The sequence below is a fragment of the Cydia pomonella genome, chromosome 2 (genome assembly GCF_033807575.1).
Source record: "Cydia pomonella isolate Wapato2018A chromosome 2, ilCydPomo1, whole genome shotgun sequence".
NCBI lineage: Eukaryota > Metazoa > Arthropoda > Insecta > Lepidoptera > Tortricidae > Cydia > Cydia pomonella.
In genome coordinates, this window is record NC_084704.1 from 10905013 (window position 1) to 10921125 (window position 16113).

Genomic DNA, 16113 nt, shown 5'->3' on the forward strand with positions numbered 1-16113 from the left:
AGCCATCACACGAGTGATAGCGAGGGCTATATCGTGTGCATCGCATTATAAGCCAGAAATAAATTTACGAAAAGAGCATGTGAATGCAGAGTTTAAATACGTATTCGTGAAAATGGCTCCTAGGCAAATTTCATAACTTCATTCAAATAAAGTTTTTGTCAGCGATGTGTATAACTTAAGAACTACACCGTGCATGACAATGTAGCCCTAACCCTCATAACAATAAGAGCGTATTTCCAGCGAGTTGTCGCAGCAGTGCCGATTGCCAGTGGACCCGCTGTCCCTGGACTCGTCCAACGTGAAGGCGTTCCTGCTGCTGCAGGCGCACATGTCGCGCCTCGCGCTACCCAACACGGACTACCTCACCGACACCAAGTCTGTGCTCGACCAGACGATTAGGATCTTACAGGTCGGTCCTACTACAACTAGCAGCCTAGATTAGCTACCTACGATTGGTAGTTTTATTATACACGTTGGATTTTGCTGTTATCTTGTTCCTATAACGTTTTTGAGACGTATATCGAGATAGGGACGATAAACGATATCAAAATACCCACCGGTAAGAAGTAAATTTTGGGTCACGGATCTCAGAAGGTACTTCTAAGCGACGGGCAGCAATAATGGCATAGAAATCAAGCCTAGACGCAACGCGGCCATTAAAACAACAATGCAAACGCTAATTAATAATTATAGCTTTTGAAATATAGTAATATAACCATCACCATCTTACAATCTCAAAATAATTTTTACATGTTAATGTTTAATTACTTCCAGGCCATGATAGACACGTCCGCCGAAAACGGCTGGCTGTCCGTGTGCCTCTCGGCCCAGATGCTCATGCAGTGCATCGTGCAGGCGCGCTGGCCCTCCGACTCCCCCCTCACCACCCTGCCCCACGTGGAGTCTCACCATCTCTACATGTTCACCAACATGTCCAACGACTCCAGGAAACCGTGTAACACTCTCAATGGGCTGAAACATGCGAGTATAAAGAGTTACGAAACGCTAGCCAAGCCTTTGAGGAGGGAGTTTGAGGAGAACCAGATTGAGCAGATCCATAGGGTAAGTTTAACACTTTTGCAACCAGGCAAAATTTCGAACAATACCCCAGAAACCGAATACTCGCTAGTCGAGCAACGACGTGCAACTCAATGCCGCACGCCGCGAACCCGCTAGTCGGGCAAGCGGCGGACGCTCAGGGCTGTGCCAAGTAACTTTCGTATACTTACGTAAATAAAATTAAATCTGCTGTCTCATCTGTTATCCGTTTTATCAATTTAGGTTGTACGATTTACGAAAATTCTAACTCCTATTGATACATACCCGTGTATGCAATTTAACGTAACCAACTAATAAGAATTTTTATTTTGTAATCGCATTAGGTTAAGTAAATAAAAATACAAAGTGAAGTAATAAAATATAATAATCAACTGTACCAATTTTTCGACCACACAAGTACATAATAATCAGAAGACTTTTTCTGTTAGTGGCAGTGGCAGCCCTGGTAGCGAAGATGCAATGCTTGCCCGCCTGTCGGGTACTTTGGCGTCGCGTGTAGGTTTATAGCTCGTGCCCGACTACCGGGTACGCCGGCATCTGAGTAAAGTTTACGAGTGCCCGAGTGTCGGGTACGCGGTGTCGAAAGTGTTAATGGTGTTTACTCTCAACTAGCTCCCGCTTAGTATTTCTATTCCACGTAAAGCCCCACTATCTCTACATATTTTGACATATAACCAACGATTACAGGAAATCACGTAACATGCTTAAGAGGGAATAGCTTTGTGATCCTAGCGAAATAACGGTACTTTTTCTATAAAATTCTATAATAAAATAATAATAATAAATATTCCTTATTTGCTTAAAATATGCTACAATGAGATGGTAATAAAATAAATAATAATTTGGTTTTGATGTCGATCGCTTCAGCACAATATACTCTGGGTTTAAATCTTATACCTTTAAACGAGCAATTCTTGTATATATATATATATATGTATATATATTTCCGGGATCTCGGAAACGGCTCTAACGATTTTGCTGAAATTTGGTATATGGGGGTTTTTGGGGGTAAATAATCGATCTAGATTAGTCTTATGATTTGGGAAAACGCGTGTTTCCGAGTTTTCATGCGTTTTTCTTTCGACGCAGAATATGGTCGCTAATTTCGTATTACCGGCCACTGTCCGTCTGGTCCAGCGGGTTAAGACGCGGACTGCTATACGAGTGTTACGGGTTCGAATCACGCCCGGTGATTAATTTTTTTTTTATATGTTCAAGTTTATATATAAGTAATTTTTTAATTTTTATTGTTTTAGACAAGTTTAATTTAGTAAAAAAATGTAGTTAAGATTATCACCTTATACACCACCATATTACAATAAATAGTTATAACCGAGCAAAGCTCGGCCGCCCCGGTACTAAATATTATAGGACATTGTAAATTAATGAATTAATAACTAAAGGTTTCGCTTTAAAAAAAATATTTTATTTTGCAAATTTGGAAAAAAAAGTAAAACCTATAAACCTAGTATTTCATTGTGTCAATAACACACTAAAAAATCATGGAGAATGACAAATATTTTGAAGTGGAAAAACGTAGTAGAAAGAGAGAGAGAGACAAGGTTACAAAACATTAGCCAAGCTTTTAAGAGAGTTTAAGGTTCAGATTCACCGTCATATGCAATGTATTTTTCTTTGCGGTTTCCATTACCTAATAAATATCACATTGACTGCGAACTTTGAACTGCAAGAGACAGAAGTAAAAGTTGGATTTGTTGTTATCATATTTGATTGAGATTTTGATAAGATATCACGACTATCACAAGGGTCGGCAAACCGCGGCTCGCGAGACGCATGTGGCTCTTTGGAGGTAAGATTGCGTCTCTTCAAGCCATCCGAAAAAATTACACTTGAGTGTTCTGTTCTTAAACCACTAAAAATAATACTTGCGGCTCTTTGAGACTCCTAGAATTGGTAATATTTACTCTGGCTCTTCATATCTAAAACTCTCCAACCCTGATATATCATATTAGTCTTTACTAAAAACGTCGCTTTTGAAAATTATTTAGTCGCCATAGTCGCCTACTTGTGGAATAATAGGTAAGTTTCTTTTTCACGGCCTTTTTTTAGGCAATATGTGATCTCCCGACCCTGGATCTGAAGCTGGCGGTGCGCGGGCTATGGTTCGACGCGGATGGAGAGCAAGACAAACTCCTGAGGCAGCCACCAGCCAGGGACCATTGGATACCGCTACACGCTGAACAGGTACATAAAATATGCAACTGACTTGAAACTGATCAGGTTAAATTCAACCCTTGATAATAACAGAATCAATTTGTAATTTCACTTTGTACCTAATGTGATCGTCAGGAATACACGCTAATGGTGGACATGCAACGCCGCGGCGGCAACCCCAACACCGTGCTGTGCCCGCGCTTCCCGCGCGGCAAGAGCGAGGGCTGGTTCCTCACGCTCGGCACCATCGAGCACGGCGAACTGCACGCGCTCAAGCGGCTCCCGCCCAGGGGCAACGCGCAAATCACCTTCTGCACGCCACACTATAGAGGTAGTCACGTCTGAAAATATCGAGACGGACAAAGTGTCAAAAATATGTATACACGACCTTATGTCCCATATATTAAGGTAGTGTATACATATCTTTGACACTTTGTCCGTCTCGATATTTTCAGACGTGACCGTACATACCTACGGTAACATTAAGGGAGAGTTACGTAACTCCATAACCACTGAGGGCCTAGCCAAAATGACAATCACTTACAGAAAACGAAACGAAGTGCGTAAATAATGTATGGAAATGACAGCGTTTCGTTTTGTGCAAACGATTTTCATCTTGGCTAGGTATTCTGGTCATCTCCTGACTCAGCAGGCTTACTGTCTGTGAATCCAATACACTGTAACTATGATACACAGTGTACTGCAGATACAGTGTGTTGGATTCACAGGGTACTACTTTTTGGGAGGATCACCTACGATTACTATGGACTGTCGTAACATAACTCATAACATATACTAGCACTTGAATTTCACGCCTGGTGCCCACGCTTAGAATGTGACACACTTGTTATTTTATTGTACCGATTTGACGTTACGGACACCGGACACTGCAAAACGAATGTGGAAACTTTAAAATTTTAAAATTTATTTTATTTTATTTAATCTTCAATATATTATTATATAATTTTATGCCATTCCTCTTTGCAGGTCGCATCATCTACACTGTGTATCTTATGAGCGATTCTTATATGGGCTTGGACCAGCAGTATGATCTCCAATTTGAAATTATGGACCCCTTACCGGAGGAGCGTGTGGAAAACGTGTATAATACCATAGAGAAAACAATTATTGAGTAAATTTATTTATAATAAATTATTCTGATTATTGTTTAATTATAATTATTTTTATTTCATTTATTAATTTCAACATCCCTCACGCGATTATATAAGGTAATAGATATTGCCATGAACAAAGCGCAAAACAATATGTATACATGAAATTATCGCCCATACACTAAGGTAGTGTGTACCTACATATTTTTGGCACTTTGTCCGTAACAATATTGAGTACCTTGACTGTACGTAGAATCTACACACATAGGTAGTTAGTACTTGGTTAGTACACACACATAGTCTACAGTGTAATTCACCAAAGCAAGATAAGTAAAAGTTTTTACAGTGCATATGGTGCTACTTTACCGTACTAGTGCGATAATTAGCACATTACGTAACTATGTCGAAAATTTAAAGGACCATATGTACTGTAAAACGTACTATACTATAAAGCATATATGTAAAAAGAAACAACTATGAACTGCTTAAACATTTATTACAATATTTACAACAACACATTGATTTATATATAAGACATTTAAAAATATGGGAAATTGCTTATTGCCCTTTCACTTACTTATTACTGTTAATTAAAATATGCCACTTTTGTGCTAAATGCTGTTTATGTTTTACGTAACTATCTACATATAGTACGGGATCTAGATAATTATACAACATTAATCATTTGCCTCATTTCCTATTTAATTTAACTATCATTGTACAAGATTTAATTTTATATTTATTATTAGAACATTTTGGTTAATTTAAGGAAGCTACAGCTAACAACTATATTATAAAATCAGCACATACATAAAAAGCAAAACAGTATCATTAACACTCGATAAAGTTTCAAGATCATTGAATACACACAAAAAATAAACCTGTCATATGTGGCTGGGTCAAAAAGTTGTGGGTTCAAGCCTTGGTTGTGCCATATAGAGCAAAAAAACTCATTTGCGAAAATAGTACAAGAAGATGGCCTTAAAATGTGGTCAGGATCCTAATCACGCACAGACGAGAGGTTAAACAAAATATTTAACACAAAATGAAAAGCAAAACTATACTAGTTTTTCTTGATACATAAAGTTCTTTGGTTATAGAACACTCATACAAGATCACACACTGTATGAGTGTCGGCAGACTGTTATTTGCGTTTCTTCTGTTCATAATCAATAGCCCTAGCCTCGGAAATAATCTGCCTTTCTCTGGTGAGGATACCATCCAATTGTTCAGTAAATGCATCAAAGGAAAACTTTGTTTCAAATCTCTTTCTGCCCGCTTCTCCCAGCCTCTCTCCAAGGTCGGGAGTCAGCATCAATGTGCTCATGGCTTGTGCAACAGACTCGCTGGTGGGCTCACACAGGAAGCCAGTGACATCATTCACTACAGTCTCAGTTGGGCCACCACTGTTGACAGCGATGACAGGCTTGCAGTAGTACATTGCTTCTAATGGCACAATACCAAAGTGCTCATTTGATGGAGTGTATACAAGAGCCCTACAATGATAAAGTAGAGACACCTTTTCATTGTCTTTAGGCGATTTTAAAAATGTCACTTTATCTTCAATATCAAGCTCTGCTGCCAAATCTGTCAATTCCATGTAGTGTTCCATATTTTCTAGATTAATTGGGTCAAAGCCTCCAGCCATTATTAAGTGTGCCCTGCTCCAATCTGGTTCAGGAACTATATGTTTTAAATTCTCAAATGCCCTTAAAGCTAATTGAAGGTTCTTTTTTCTCTCATATCTATTTATGGAGAGGAAAATGTATTTGTCAGTGCCAAGAGGAACAGCCTCTTTCAAAGGCATGGGAGATGTTGTTCTAAAGAACTCTGTGTTGATTGATGGATAGCAAATATCTGGCAATTCTTTTATATTCTTGAATGCATCTTTGTACACTCTAGCAGTGTATTTGCTATTCACTAAAACCTGATCAGCCTTGGAAGTTGTCAACTCTTCAAGCCAATTCAATGGAGCCCTGTAAAGTTTCTTTAATAACCCTCCTTCTTCGGACAGCAGTTTATCTGGATGATGACAATAAAATACTACTCTGAAAGGCCCTCTCGCCATTTTCAAAAATGGAATGCATATAGATATCAAATCACAGAAAATTAGGGTGGGTTCTTCAACTGGTATTACATACCAAGCTAAATACACTGCCGCGTATATCATTCGCACGTACGCACATGCGGCCTTAAAACGACCAAAAATAGAACGTGGAATCCAGTCCCCGACCACGGTCACAGGAAAGCTCCCATCTCTCGTTTCTGAGAAGCAATGCGTAGGATCATAATGGTTCGTGTAAAAAGAGACTTGGTGTCCTTTATTCCTAAAAGCCAGTGCAGCATCCACGACCAACCGCTCAGCTCCTCCGATACCCAAGTCCGGGTGCAAAAATATTATCTTGACCATTTTATCACTTCTATTCACCCGGTGCACTTTCTATATCTAATTACACTAATTGATCTGATCGATAACCGCGGTGATTTCAAACATTAAAAATTGCACGTTTTATCAACAAACACTCGTCAGAACACTCAGAACTCAGTATCCTTGTGAATGAAAATAAATAAAAGAGAAAACGAACCACAATGCGCCACGATCAAGTGTCAACATTTTATTGACGTTATAACATCTAACATTGTATTTCAATTTGATCTTTCATCCGTAAACATAAGGTTTAATCTGATATGATTTGATATTGACAAACAGGCTGAAGCCGTTCAAATATCTTATGTTGTATTCACTCAATTTGAGATCCATTCACTTACCTTACTCTTTCGATTAAATAATGTACTGACATATTATTCATGTAAAAGTTTATTTTTTAAATAATATGTAATCCAAATTAATACTTGTACCGCTTGTACCGTGCACCAATGCTCGTATACATTGATATATACGGTTGAAGTGTTATATCCGAACAATTTTTAGGAGCATTAATGCGGTTGCGGTAAATCGGTAAATTTGCAACATTGTCCCGTCAGTCCCCTGTCCAATCTGAGGGCCTACCGCGAACCACGAATATAATACTTACGCACGAATTTGTTAGTGCGACACAGAGGCAACACGTCGAACGTGGTTCGCGGTAGGCCCTCTGGTCATGGAGACTACGAAACCATGATCTATAAGGGACTGCAACTGTTTTATTTGTTAAGGTTTACCCTAGTAAGCTCGCAGCCGTACAACTGAAACTGACGCGCTCAAGAAGGGCTAGGACCACTTTGTGTGTACCTGTTGTTTCATTGGACATTTCAATATGCCTGTAACATATGTACTTCCATTGCCATACATGCTATGTTATATGTGTGAGATAAGAACAGTTTAGGAATGTTATTTATAATAAATATCAATATTTAAAGCAAAGTTTATTTATCTGTCCAAAATGTTCACAATAATCAAATATATCATTGATCACATGTATACGCGAGAAAATAAATAGGTACACTTAATCAGTACAAATAAATGATAACTACTTAGTTACATACACTATATAACACAGACAGAGATTGCATTTACAATTCATCTTTTCTTTCAATCTTTACGAGATCAACATGGAATGTGAGTGTTGCAGACTTAGGTATTTTAGGCGGTGCTCCGGCTTCTCCATATGCTAGCTCGGGGGGAATAACCAACTTTCGCTGTTCTCCCTCACACATGCCCATGAGGCCCTGGTCCCACCCTTTAATGACCTGACCGGATCCCAATGTGAAGGTTAGAGGGTTGCCCCTAGGAATAGAGCTGTCAAATTCTGTACCATCATCTAAAGTGCCCTGTAATCAAACAACATCACTATTAGTTCACATGGAACATTCAGAGAATATTCATTTTACCAATTAGAATAATATCAAATATGCCATGTATGAAAAGCTCACCGTATAGTGCATATGCAGTAGATCACCTTTTCTGCTTTTGATGGGGCATTCTGAAGGTCTTTTTTTCACTCCAATTTGCAATTTTGTAGGTGCAGTGCTTGCAATAACTACATGAGAAATTATACTCATCAATACTAAAACAAATAGCATAATTTTGCATAAATTGGCCACGGTACTACTCATTGCGCTTGTCCTTCTAAATAAACCTATATTCAAATTTTGGTTCAAACACAGGACCTTGAATATTTCAAGCTTTTATTTTTTGAAGCTGGTTGATAGAAATTGATTTCATTGACATTCTGAGTATTCTGACGTGTAGGAGTAGCGGGGTTAAAGTTTGTTTGAGATAGTCAACTTTCAAGTTTTATTCGATTCCAGCATTTTGCAAAACATTTTAATGATTAAAAATTAAAAGTGTTAAGTGAGGAAAGATAATATAAATTATTATATGACATTACTATATTAAGGTTTGTTGTTGAAAATAATCTTTCAATCCATTTTATTCATTTCGTTTTTTAATCTCGAACGGTCTTAAACTAAATGTCAATTTTGCCATTGATTTTCGACATTGTCAATTTATAATAATATTACCGGAATTTCGGTTAATATAATTTTGTTATTCAATTTAGTTAGAGAATAATGAGTACCAAGAGGTTTCAGTTAGAAAACTACAAAAAGTATCTACTAAATAGGAATACTGCTTCTTGGGTTGTTATATCATATATTGAAAATTGTATAGTTACCGAAGATGAAGCCGCTAAGCATTCTTTTCATAAAATTATGGTAATTTTTTTCAACTGATTTATCTGTTGTGTATGGTTAAAACAGATTATTATACACTTACCGGAAGTTTTAAGATTTTTAATTTCTACCTAATCTTTCAGGTTCATAATTGGCCGGGAAGTCACATTGAGCTCTTTGAAACTCTGATGGACTACTTTCAATCGCCTTTCACCCCTGTGAACTACACATCTCAAGGAGAAATAACCACATTTTATACAAGCAGCCTCAACTTTGTAATGAAAGTTATTAAACACGATTTCATGTTCCCATACCAACGCAACATGTTCAACTTGGACTTGCTGTTCAATGACCGGAGTTCTGCTGACTGCTTCGATAACAGAGTGACGGTGGACGACGTGGTCGCCGGAGTGGTCAGCAACAGGTTGAGTGATAAGTGTGAACTTGACTTGTCAAGTTTTGATAAAGATCCAGGTTTGTTTTTTTTTTTATTAATAATTCCAATAAGCCTCAGTAGTTCCTTTTATTTAGCAAAATATTTCAATAGCAAAATAGTTTTTACATTTGTGAATAATTCTATCAATCATTTTTAAGAACACCATCCACAAATCTACTTACATTTGTTTTTTCCTTAGATTTAATTTTGAGGAGTGTTTGTATTAAATTGATTTCTTGCATTTTCAGAATTTATAGAAAAGAGAATACACTTTTATAAGCTGTCTCTGTTATCACAGTACAAAATCCTGATGATTCGCATGGGAAGAGACACAAAGTCCTTGAATTTAAGTAATAACAACCTCAGGTAAGATGTATACTTCCTTAAATGTTTTGAAGGCTTTATATTCTTTACCACAACACATGACCCTCTACTAATATCTCTACTAATCTAAAAATAAGACACATAATACATTGTTATTGATATTAGTGTCAAATTGTATATTACTTTTTCTTTGTCTCTTGTCAATTTTCTTTTTCTCTTGTTATTTGTTTGTGTCACAAAGCATGTAAGTTGTGGTTGAATAAAGATTTTATCTATCTATCTTATTGTGCAGTGCAATTATAATATGCTATCTGGGCAGTATTGTCGACCAGAGCGGTGGAACGGAAGCTGACATTGAAACTCGAATAAACAAAGCCCAAGCCGCATTCAGCCAGCTTAAACCAGTGTGGAATTCCTCTACCCTGACTAGAAGGACTAAAGTGAGGATTTTTAACTCAAATGTAAAAGCCGTGTTACTGTATGGGTGCGAAACCTGGTTTGTCCGCAAAGATCTAACAACGAAACTCCAAGTGTTTGTGAACAAATGCTTAAGGCAAACTCTAAACATCTTTGAGACAAACTGGATCACAAACGCTCACTTATGGAAAATTACGGGACAAGCACCCGTACACAAGGAGATCCAAACGCGCAAATGGCATTGATTGGGCATATCCTCAGGAAGCCTGACACCCACCTATCCAAAATGGCCCTGACCTGGAAGATGCCTGAAAAGCAGAAACATGGTCGCCCTAAATTTACATGGCGCCGTTCCATGGAGCAAGAGTTGGGTGTATTGGGGATGGGGTGGGAGGAGGTTACCCAAGCTGCCTAGGACCGGAGTCAGTGGAAGAAAATGGTTCGAGCCCTACACCCCAGCAGGGGGTAACAGGATGGAAAGAAGAAGAAGAAGAAGTGCAATTATAATAAGCTTGGAACATAAAAATATGTAGTTAAATGTTAAATAATATATAGAGATAACACATTTATTTTTTTGAATGAATAATATGTATTTCACTTTCATGTTTAACTCTGATTATAGTAATTACATTGAAGTGAAATTAATTAATGAAAGTATATAAACAAAAAGAATAGATATTACATGTACTAATTTACTTTATTGTTTATTTTACAGTACAATTCCAGTGGATCTATTGAACTTCTTCATCAAAGGAGACTTAACTGCCATTAATTTAAGCCATAATGAGGTTAGTACTCCTTGTATGTCTGACTGTACATTAGCAAGAATCAGTATGGCCAGGTGAGCGGAAGAGAATTACCGTATTCGAGTGTGAAAATGATTGTACCAATGAAAAAATTATCGTACGCCATCAAAAAAGCACTACCCCTAAAATTTCTTGCAAAATAAGCTTACATGTAAAACAAGTCAATTTTCGCGTAAATTGCGCACAAATCTGTTTTATATTTGGGTGTTTCAGTGATAGATCCACAGTAATTGTAATTACAATATTTTTTTAGCCAGTCACCCAAAAGGTGTTAATTGTAGCTTATTAGGCGGGTCCACACAGAGCGACCATACGCGCAAGGCAATTTCCTCATGCACAAACCAGCCAGTGTAGACGTGCCTTGGCCGAGGCAGCGCGTTCAGGCGAGGAAAACGCGTGCGCCACCTGGGCCGAGGCACGTCTACACTGGCCAGTTTGTGCGTGAGGAAATTGCCGCGCGCGTATGCTCGCTCTGTGTGCACCCGCCTATTTCTTAATGCAAGTGTCATATTTTGCGTCAAATACTCGGCTTTTTGGATTCATCGGCTACCCACTAGGCCAGATCGGTCTTCAAAATTTCACGTATTATTTAACATACTCTTCCAGATACCAGCTTTATCAGAACTACAAAGAATCAGTAGTAAAATAGAGAAACTTTGGATTGAGGGCAACCCACTTTGTGAGAACCTAGACCCCTCAACATATGTGAAAAACATTGTCATGAGGTTTCCAAGATTAACAGAACTGGTAAGTTATTTATTTGATATGCCTATCATAAATACTAATACTACTTGGGAGGTGGTATAAACACATCACAACATATATATTTTTTGTATTAGGTTCCAACTGAAAATGAGCACTGCAGTAAATTTACTGTATCATTATCCTGAGGCAAGCCCCTTTTTAACATCACATTGCATGAATGTCAACATAACTAGTGGGTTAATTATTAGTTTAAGTTGCTGAATAAAAATATTCTACATGTACGCAGCAGGAATGTCTAATTGAAATTTAACTTTAGCATTATGTTAATTAATTAAAATACATAAATAACAAACTTATTATATTATTTATTTTCAGGATGGTATAACCTTAAATCAACATGGTGTTATGCTGCCATTTTTCAAAAACTTCCTAGAAACCCCTGACAGAAAAACCAAGATGCTTGTAGAGAAGTTTCTTACCTTATACTTTGCACACTATGATTCAAATCGAAAGAAAATTAGTAACTTCTATGATGCCAAAGCTACTCTTACCTTAAACACATCATTTACTGGTAAATATATCATACGAGTATATTATAAGATTATCAACAAATGATGGAGGCTTATTTTTAGCTCTAACATTTTGTGCTAAATGTCAGTCTCCACGTTCATACAAACTCACAAGCAGTATTAAACCTTCAAGTCTAAGGAGAGACTGCGTCCTTGTGTGTGCTCTGAGGAATTGTTTGTCGTGATGCCGACGGCCAGTTTCAATCACCGCACCGCTCGCCGACGATTCATCCTCACACCCCTAGACCCTAAATAGTCGCGTACTGTGCGGTTTAAGAGGAATTTCCCCCCGCGGACACTCCGGCTGTGGAATGAGCTCCCTTCAGGTTTTCCCGAGGTTCTACAGTATGGGGTTCTTAGAAAAAGGCGTGTACAGGTTTTTAAAGGGTCGGCAACGCGCATTTAACAACTCTGGAGTTGCAGGCGTTCATAGGCTACGGTGACTGCTTGCCATCAGGCGGGGCCTTATGCTTGTTTGCCACCGAATAATTTAAAGAGAAAAATATTTCAGACGCGGAAGATGCCGCGCTTCCATCAGCCTACGCCTTATTCAGCCGCAACGTGCTCCACCCAATGAAGCGCCAATTTGTGGCGGCGAAATCCAACAATAAGATGTACCGGAATATCGACGCGTGCGTCCATGTGCTCTCGGCGCTGCCCAAGTCGGAACACGACCCTACTACCTTTTCCGTTGACGTGCTTAGACATGATGTGAGTCTATTTTAAATAATTTGTTCATCAGGGACTAAGAAGTAACGTCGATTTTGAGTAATATTTTTGAGAATGTTTCTTAGATGTGGCCCAGATTTTTGTAGAAAATGGTAGGTTCCGTACTCATGGTGTCTTTGATGAACACACACCAAAAAAATATCACCAATTTGACCAAAAGTCACATAACATTGTTTGTTCCTTATGACCTCAGGAAAGCGTGGTTAAAATCTGTCTGGTTACTCGAGCCCATGTTGTATATATCCATTATCCAAAGCACTAAAGTTATGACTTTTGACAGATAAAGCCGAAAAAAAAATCGTTGAAAAATACACTTGTTTGTAACATAAGGTATGAAATCATGTTTCGTGACCTCAAATGTTCATACCAAAATGATATGGTTTTTTTTAAATTAAAATATTTTATAATTTTAGAAAAAATGCATGATTCTGGTGGTGGACGGCACATACCGTGAGAAGTCTTTCGACCCGGGGCAGCCGGATCGCTACTTCCGTTTCCGACGCACCTTCGTGTTCAACATCTACAACATGAACTCCAACTCCGTGTACCACATCAACAACGAGATGTTCTCTATTTCCTTCGCCACTAAGGAACAGATTGACTGCAGTTTTAAGGTAGTTATGCCGATTTATTGTAACATAGACTTTGACCACGCTAACGTTGCACAAACTTGGCTGGAAGAATGCATGAAAACTTAAATTAGTCCGACTGTATAACAAATTTGTATACCTATCCAGTGTCCAGAGGCAAGCATAGACAACTTGTCTGATCGTTGGTCCTGTTCCGCTACTCGATTCTAGATGTCGACTACGAAAATAATTACCGTTTTGGTACCAAAACTGATGTATGGAGTGAGCACTCTATGCTTATTGTTAGTGTGAGGCCTGAGTGGACGCTCGAAGCGGAGCGTACGGCGGGGCGAGCAGCGTGGCGTCGGGCTCACAAGTGATTTGAGCTGCACTAAGGCCGCTCCTATACGTTTGCATTTGTTTAACATGCACGCCGCACACCCCGCCCCTCTGCACGCCAAGCTCCAGCGTCCACTCAGGCCTTACACTTACTTTTTATTTCTCTATGATTGTATACATCGTTGTGTAAGTTTTTACAATACGAGCCTTATTGAGCTTATTACTATGAGGCTTGTAGTAATGCTTTTGCTTTTACAGACTCCAATAAGAAATATGAACTCCCTGACCCTAATAAACCCGGAGCCTGAGGAAAGAGAAGCAATTTGCAGAGCATTCACACACGTCACGCAGTTGAAAAGGACGGAAGTAGAATTGTATGTATTTCGGGTTAATTTCTAACTATGGCGTGCTGATTAGGTATACGATATACGAATTCCCAATTTAAAAGTATGCCAAAGTAAGTGCAGAATAAACATTCTAATTTTAATAGGAGAATAACGAAATTTTAATTTTCGCATTTCGCGTAAGTCCTCTGTAAACAAACCGCCTTGATGCATCGATGTCATAATGAAAACTTCTCAAAAAAACTGTCTTAAGGCTTAGTTTATATGATTTACTCTATGGTTTAGAATATGTGATAGTGCTAGTGCTGCTCTCTGGCGGCAGAACATTGCAGTAATGCTTTCTATTGACAGTCTGCCGGTTAAAAATAACAAATTAAAAAAATAGGGTTCACGCTACCTACTTGTCACAAGATGGCGCTTGTAGTGTTACTACTTTGTGTGATTACCCTTATAATTGTACTTTCGCCAATTCTGCTGTCCTTCCGCCCGCGTCCTTTGCTCCGTGATCGTTAGTGATCTACATAAATCATGCAGAGCGAGAGAGCGGTAAAATAATAAGTTTTTGGCAAAATTTTCATTTTTGGTACAAGCTTTTATCGCTATACTACCATACTTTTCTTTCCACAGGCAACTAATACTCATCGAGCCAATAGGGTTGTTTCCATCTACAAATCTTAGGGCAAAATTGTATCCCAATAAATTCTTTTGGATTATAAGAACATGTTAAACTACTTTTAGGGGACCTGTAATGACCATATTTTTGTAAATATTGAATTTAAAATATCTTTTGACACACGTCACGTGACCAAACTCGAAACGTCTTTGAAGATTCTGATGACGTCACAACTCTCGGATTGACACTGTTGACAGTTAGGCAATAAACAACAAGTGACAAATGTCAGTTGACAGTTCGTATCTTCTACGTGTGTACGTAGTTTTGTGTCGTACCGTAAACTGTGACATCACAGAATTTTCAAAGAGCGTTTTGGGCTCGAAAGCATCTGTCATAATATATTTTGTTAATTTAACATATTTAAAGCCGTTTTTAGTATAAAAGTTGAATTTTAGGGCAACTTTTAGTTAATATAGAACGTAATACAAGCGTTTCAAAAAATTGGAAACAACCCTATTCTAAAAACCCCAAACACAATTAGGTTGCCTTGTTTGATCAGTTTTATCACAGAGTTCCTATGTCCTCCTCTTGTCGCCATCATCAGATCAGCTCGATGGCACCTCAATCGGAAACCGGGAAATGGATCAAATTTAATTTGCAAGATTTGCTTACAGACCGACAGACAACGGTTTTTTTATCGTTTTAACCCAATAGTGTGGGGCATCGTTAGATAGCTCTTTCAAAACGAATAAGGGTCTCCAACTACCGTTTTTAGATAAAGTGAATATGTCCCCCCCCCCATTCTCTTAACTTTTGAACCGTGGGTCTAAAGGATATAAAACAAAGAAAAAATAGCTTAATACGGTCCAGCCGTTTTTGAGTTATTGCAAAAAGTCTTCTCTTCTTAGTAAAAAGACGTACGAAGCGCTGCGAAAGTACTCCCGTTTGCGAGTAATGTAAATGATATTTACTACGAGTAACAGTCCCCGTTTAGCCTATTCTCAAAGAATAGTAACTACGGAACCCTACACTGAGCATGCCCCGACAGGCTCTTGGTCAATTATTTAAATTTATTTTGCTTAATTGTTTGTAATGTATAGATTTTTTTACTGTTTTTTATTACATTTTCAGACGTCTCAAAATCCATAGCTGGGATCTCAGAAGTGCGATTAAAGAGTTTTGGGATGAATTAAGGAAGAACAAAATAAGCGCCGACAAGTTTATTGAAGATGATTATGATGATTTCTCTGATACATCGTCCTTGATAGATGAAGTAGACTAAATAAAGATGTATACAATTCA

The 16113-nt window shown here is 38.2% G+C and overlaps 4 protein-coding genes across 6 annotated transcripts in view; 2 read left to right on the forward strand and 2 right to left on the reverse strand.

Annotated features, from left to right (window-relative positions):
• LOC133534120 (activating signal cointegrator 1 complex subunit 3) overlaps positions 1 to 4406 on the forward strand; it is a 40482-nt gene extending 36076 nt beyond the window's left edge. For all 3 annotated transcript variants that reach the window (XM_061873211.1, XM_061873216.1, XM_061873222.1), the window contains 5 exons: positions 241 to 409; positions 775 to 1062; positions 3130 to 3264; positions 3370 to 3565; positions 4222 to 4406. In XM_061873211.1, the coding sequence (XP_061729195.1) occupies positions 241 to 409; positions 775 to 1062; positions 3130 to 3264; positions 3370 to 3565; positions 4222 to 4370 (937 nt within the window). In that variant the 3' untranslated portion in view covers positions 4371 to 4406. The remainder of the gene's footprint in view (positions 1 to 240; positions 410 to 774; positions 1063 to 3129; positions 3265 to 3369; positions 3566 to 4221) is intronic.
• A 419-nt stretch (positions 4407 to 4825) lies between these two features.
• On the reverse strand, positions 4826 to 6873 carry LOC133534138 (alpha-1,3/1,6-mannosyltransferase ALG2). Its single transcript, XM_061873226.1, has one exon. It carries the CDS (start codon positions 6754 to 6756, stop codon positions 5491 to 5493), a length of 1266 nt encoding a protein of 421 aa, XP_061729210.1. The 5' UTR covers positions 6757 to 6873; the 3' UTR covers positions 4826 to 5490.
• Positions 6874 to 7699: 826 nt separating this feature from the next.
• On the reverse strand, positions 7700 to 8625 carry LOC133534144 (peptidyl-prolyl cis-trans isomerase FKBP2). The gene is made up of 2 exons (XM_061873232.1): positions 8220 to 8625; positions 7700 to 8117 (listed from the first exon to the last, which is right to left on the reverse strand). Exons 1-2 carry the CDS (start codon positions 8400 to 8402, stop codon positions 7860 to 7862), a joined length of 441 nt encoding a protein of 146 aa, XP_061729216.1. The 5' UTR covers positions 8403 to 8625; the 3' UTR covers positions 7700 to 7859.
• Positions 8626 to 8768: 143 nt separating this feature from the next.
• LOC133534135 (nuclear RNA export factor 1-like) lies at positions 8769 to 16113 on the forward strand. Its single transcript, XM_061873223.1, has 10 exons — positions 8769 to 9002; positions 9104 to 9434; positions 9645 to 9762; positions 10853 to 10925; positions 11550 to 11690; positions 12024 to 12219; positions 12729 to 12928; positions 13360 to 13560; positions 14113 to 14228; positions 15943 to 16113. The coding sequence occupies exons 1-10, from the start codon at positions 8859 to 8861 to the stop codon at positions 16091 to 16093; spliced, it is 1671 nt and encodes a 556-aa protein (XP_061729207.1). The 5' UTR covers positions 8769 to 8858; the 3' UTR covers positions 16094 to 16113.

Bases quoted from the DNA above. Each gene is read 5' to 3' on its own strand.
- LOC133534138 (XM_061873226.1), bottom strand. From the start codon at position 6,756: ATGGTCAAGATAATATTTTTGCACCCGGACTTGGGTATCGGAGGAGCT.
- LOC133534144 (XM_061873232.1), bottom strand. From the start codon at position 8,402: ATGAGTAGTACCGTGGCCAATTTATGCAAAATTATGCTATTTGTTTTA. The intron at 8,118-8,219 runs GTGAGCTTTTCA...GTTTGATTACAG, and splicing joins TACTGCATATGCACTATACG to GGCACTTTAGATGATGGTAC.
- LOC133534135 (XM_061873223.1), top strand. From the start codon at position 8,859: ATGAGTACCAAGAGGTTTCAGTTAGAAAACTACAAAAAGTATCTACTA. The intron at 9,003-9,103 runs GTAATTTTTTTC...CTAATCTTTCAG, and splicing joins ATTCTTTTCATAAAATTATG to GTTCATAATTGGCCGGGAAG. The intron at 14,229-15,942 runs GTATGTATTTCG...TTACATTTTCAG, and splicing joins AAAAGGACGGAAGTAGAATT to ACGTCTCAAAATCCATAGCT.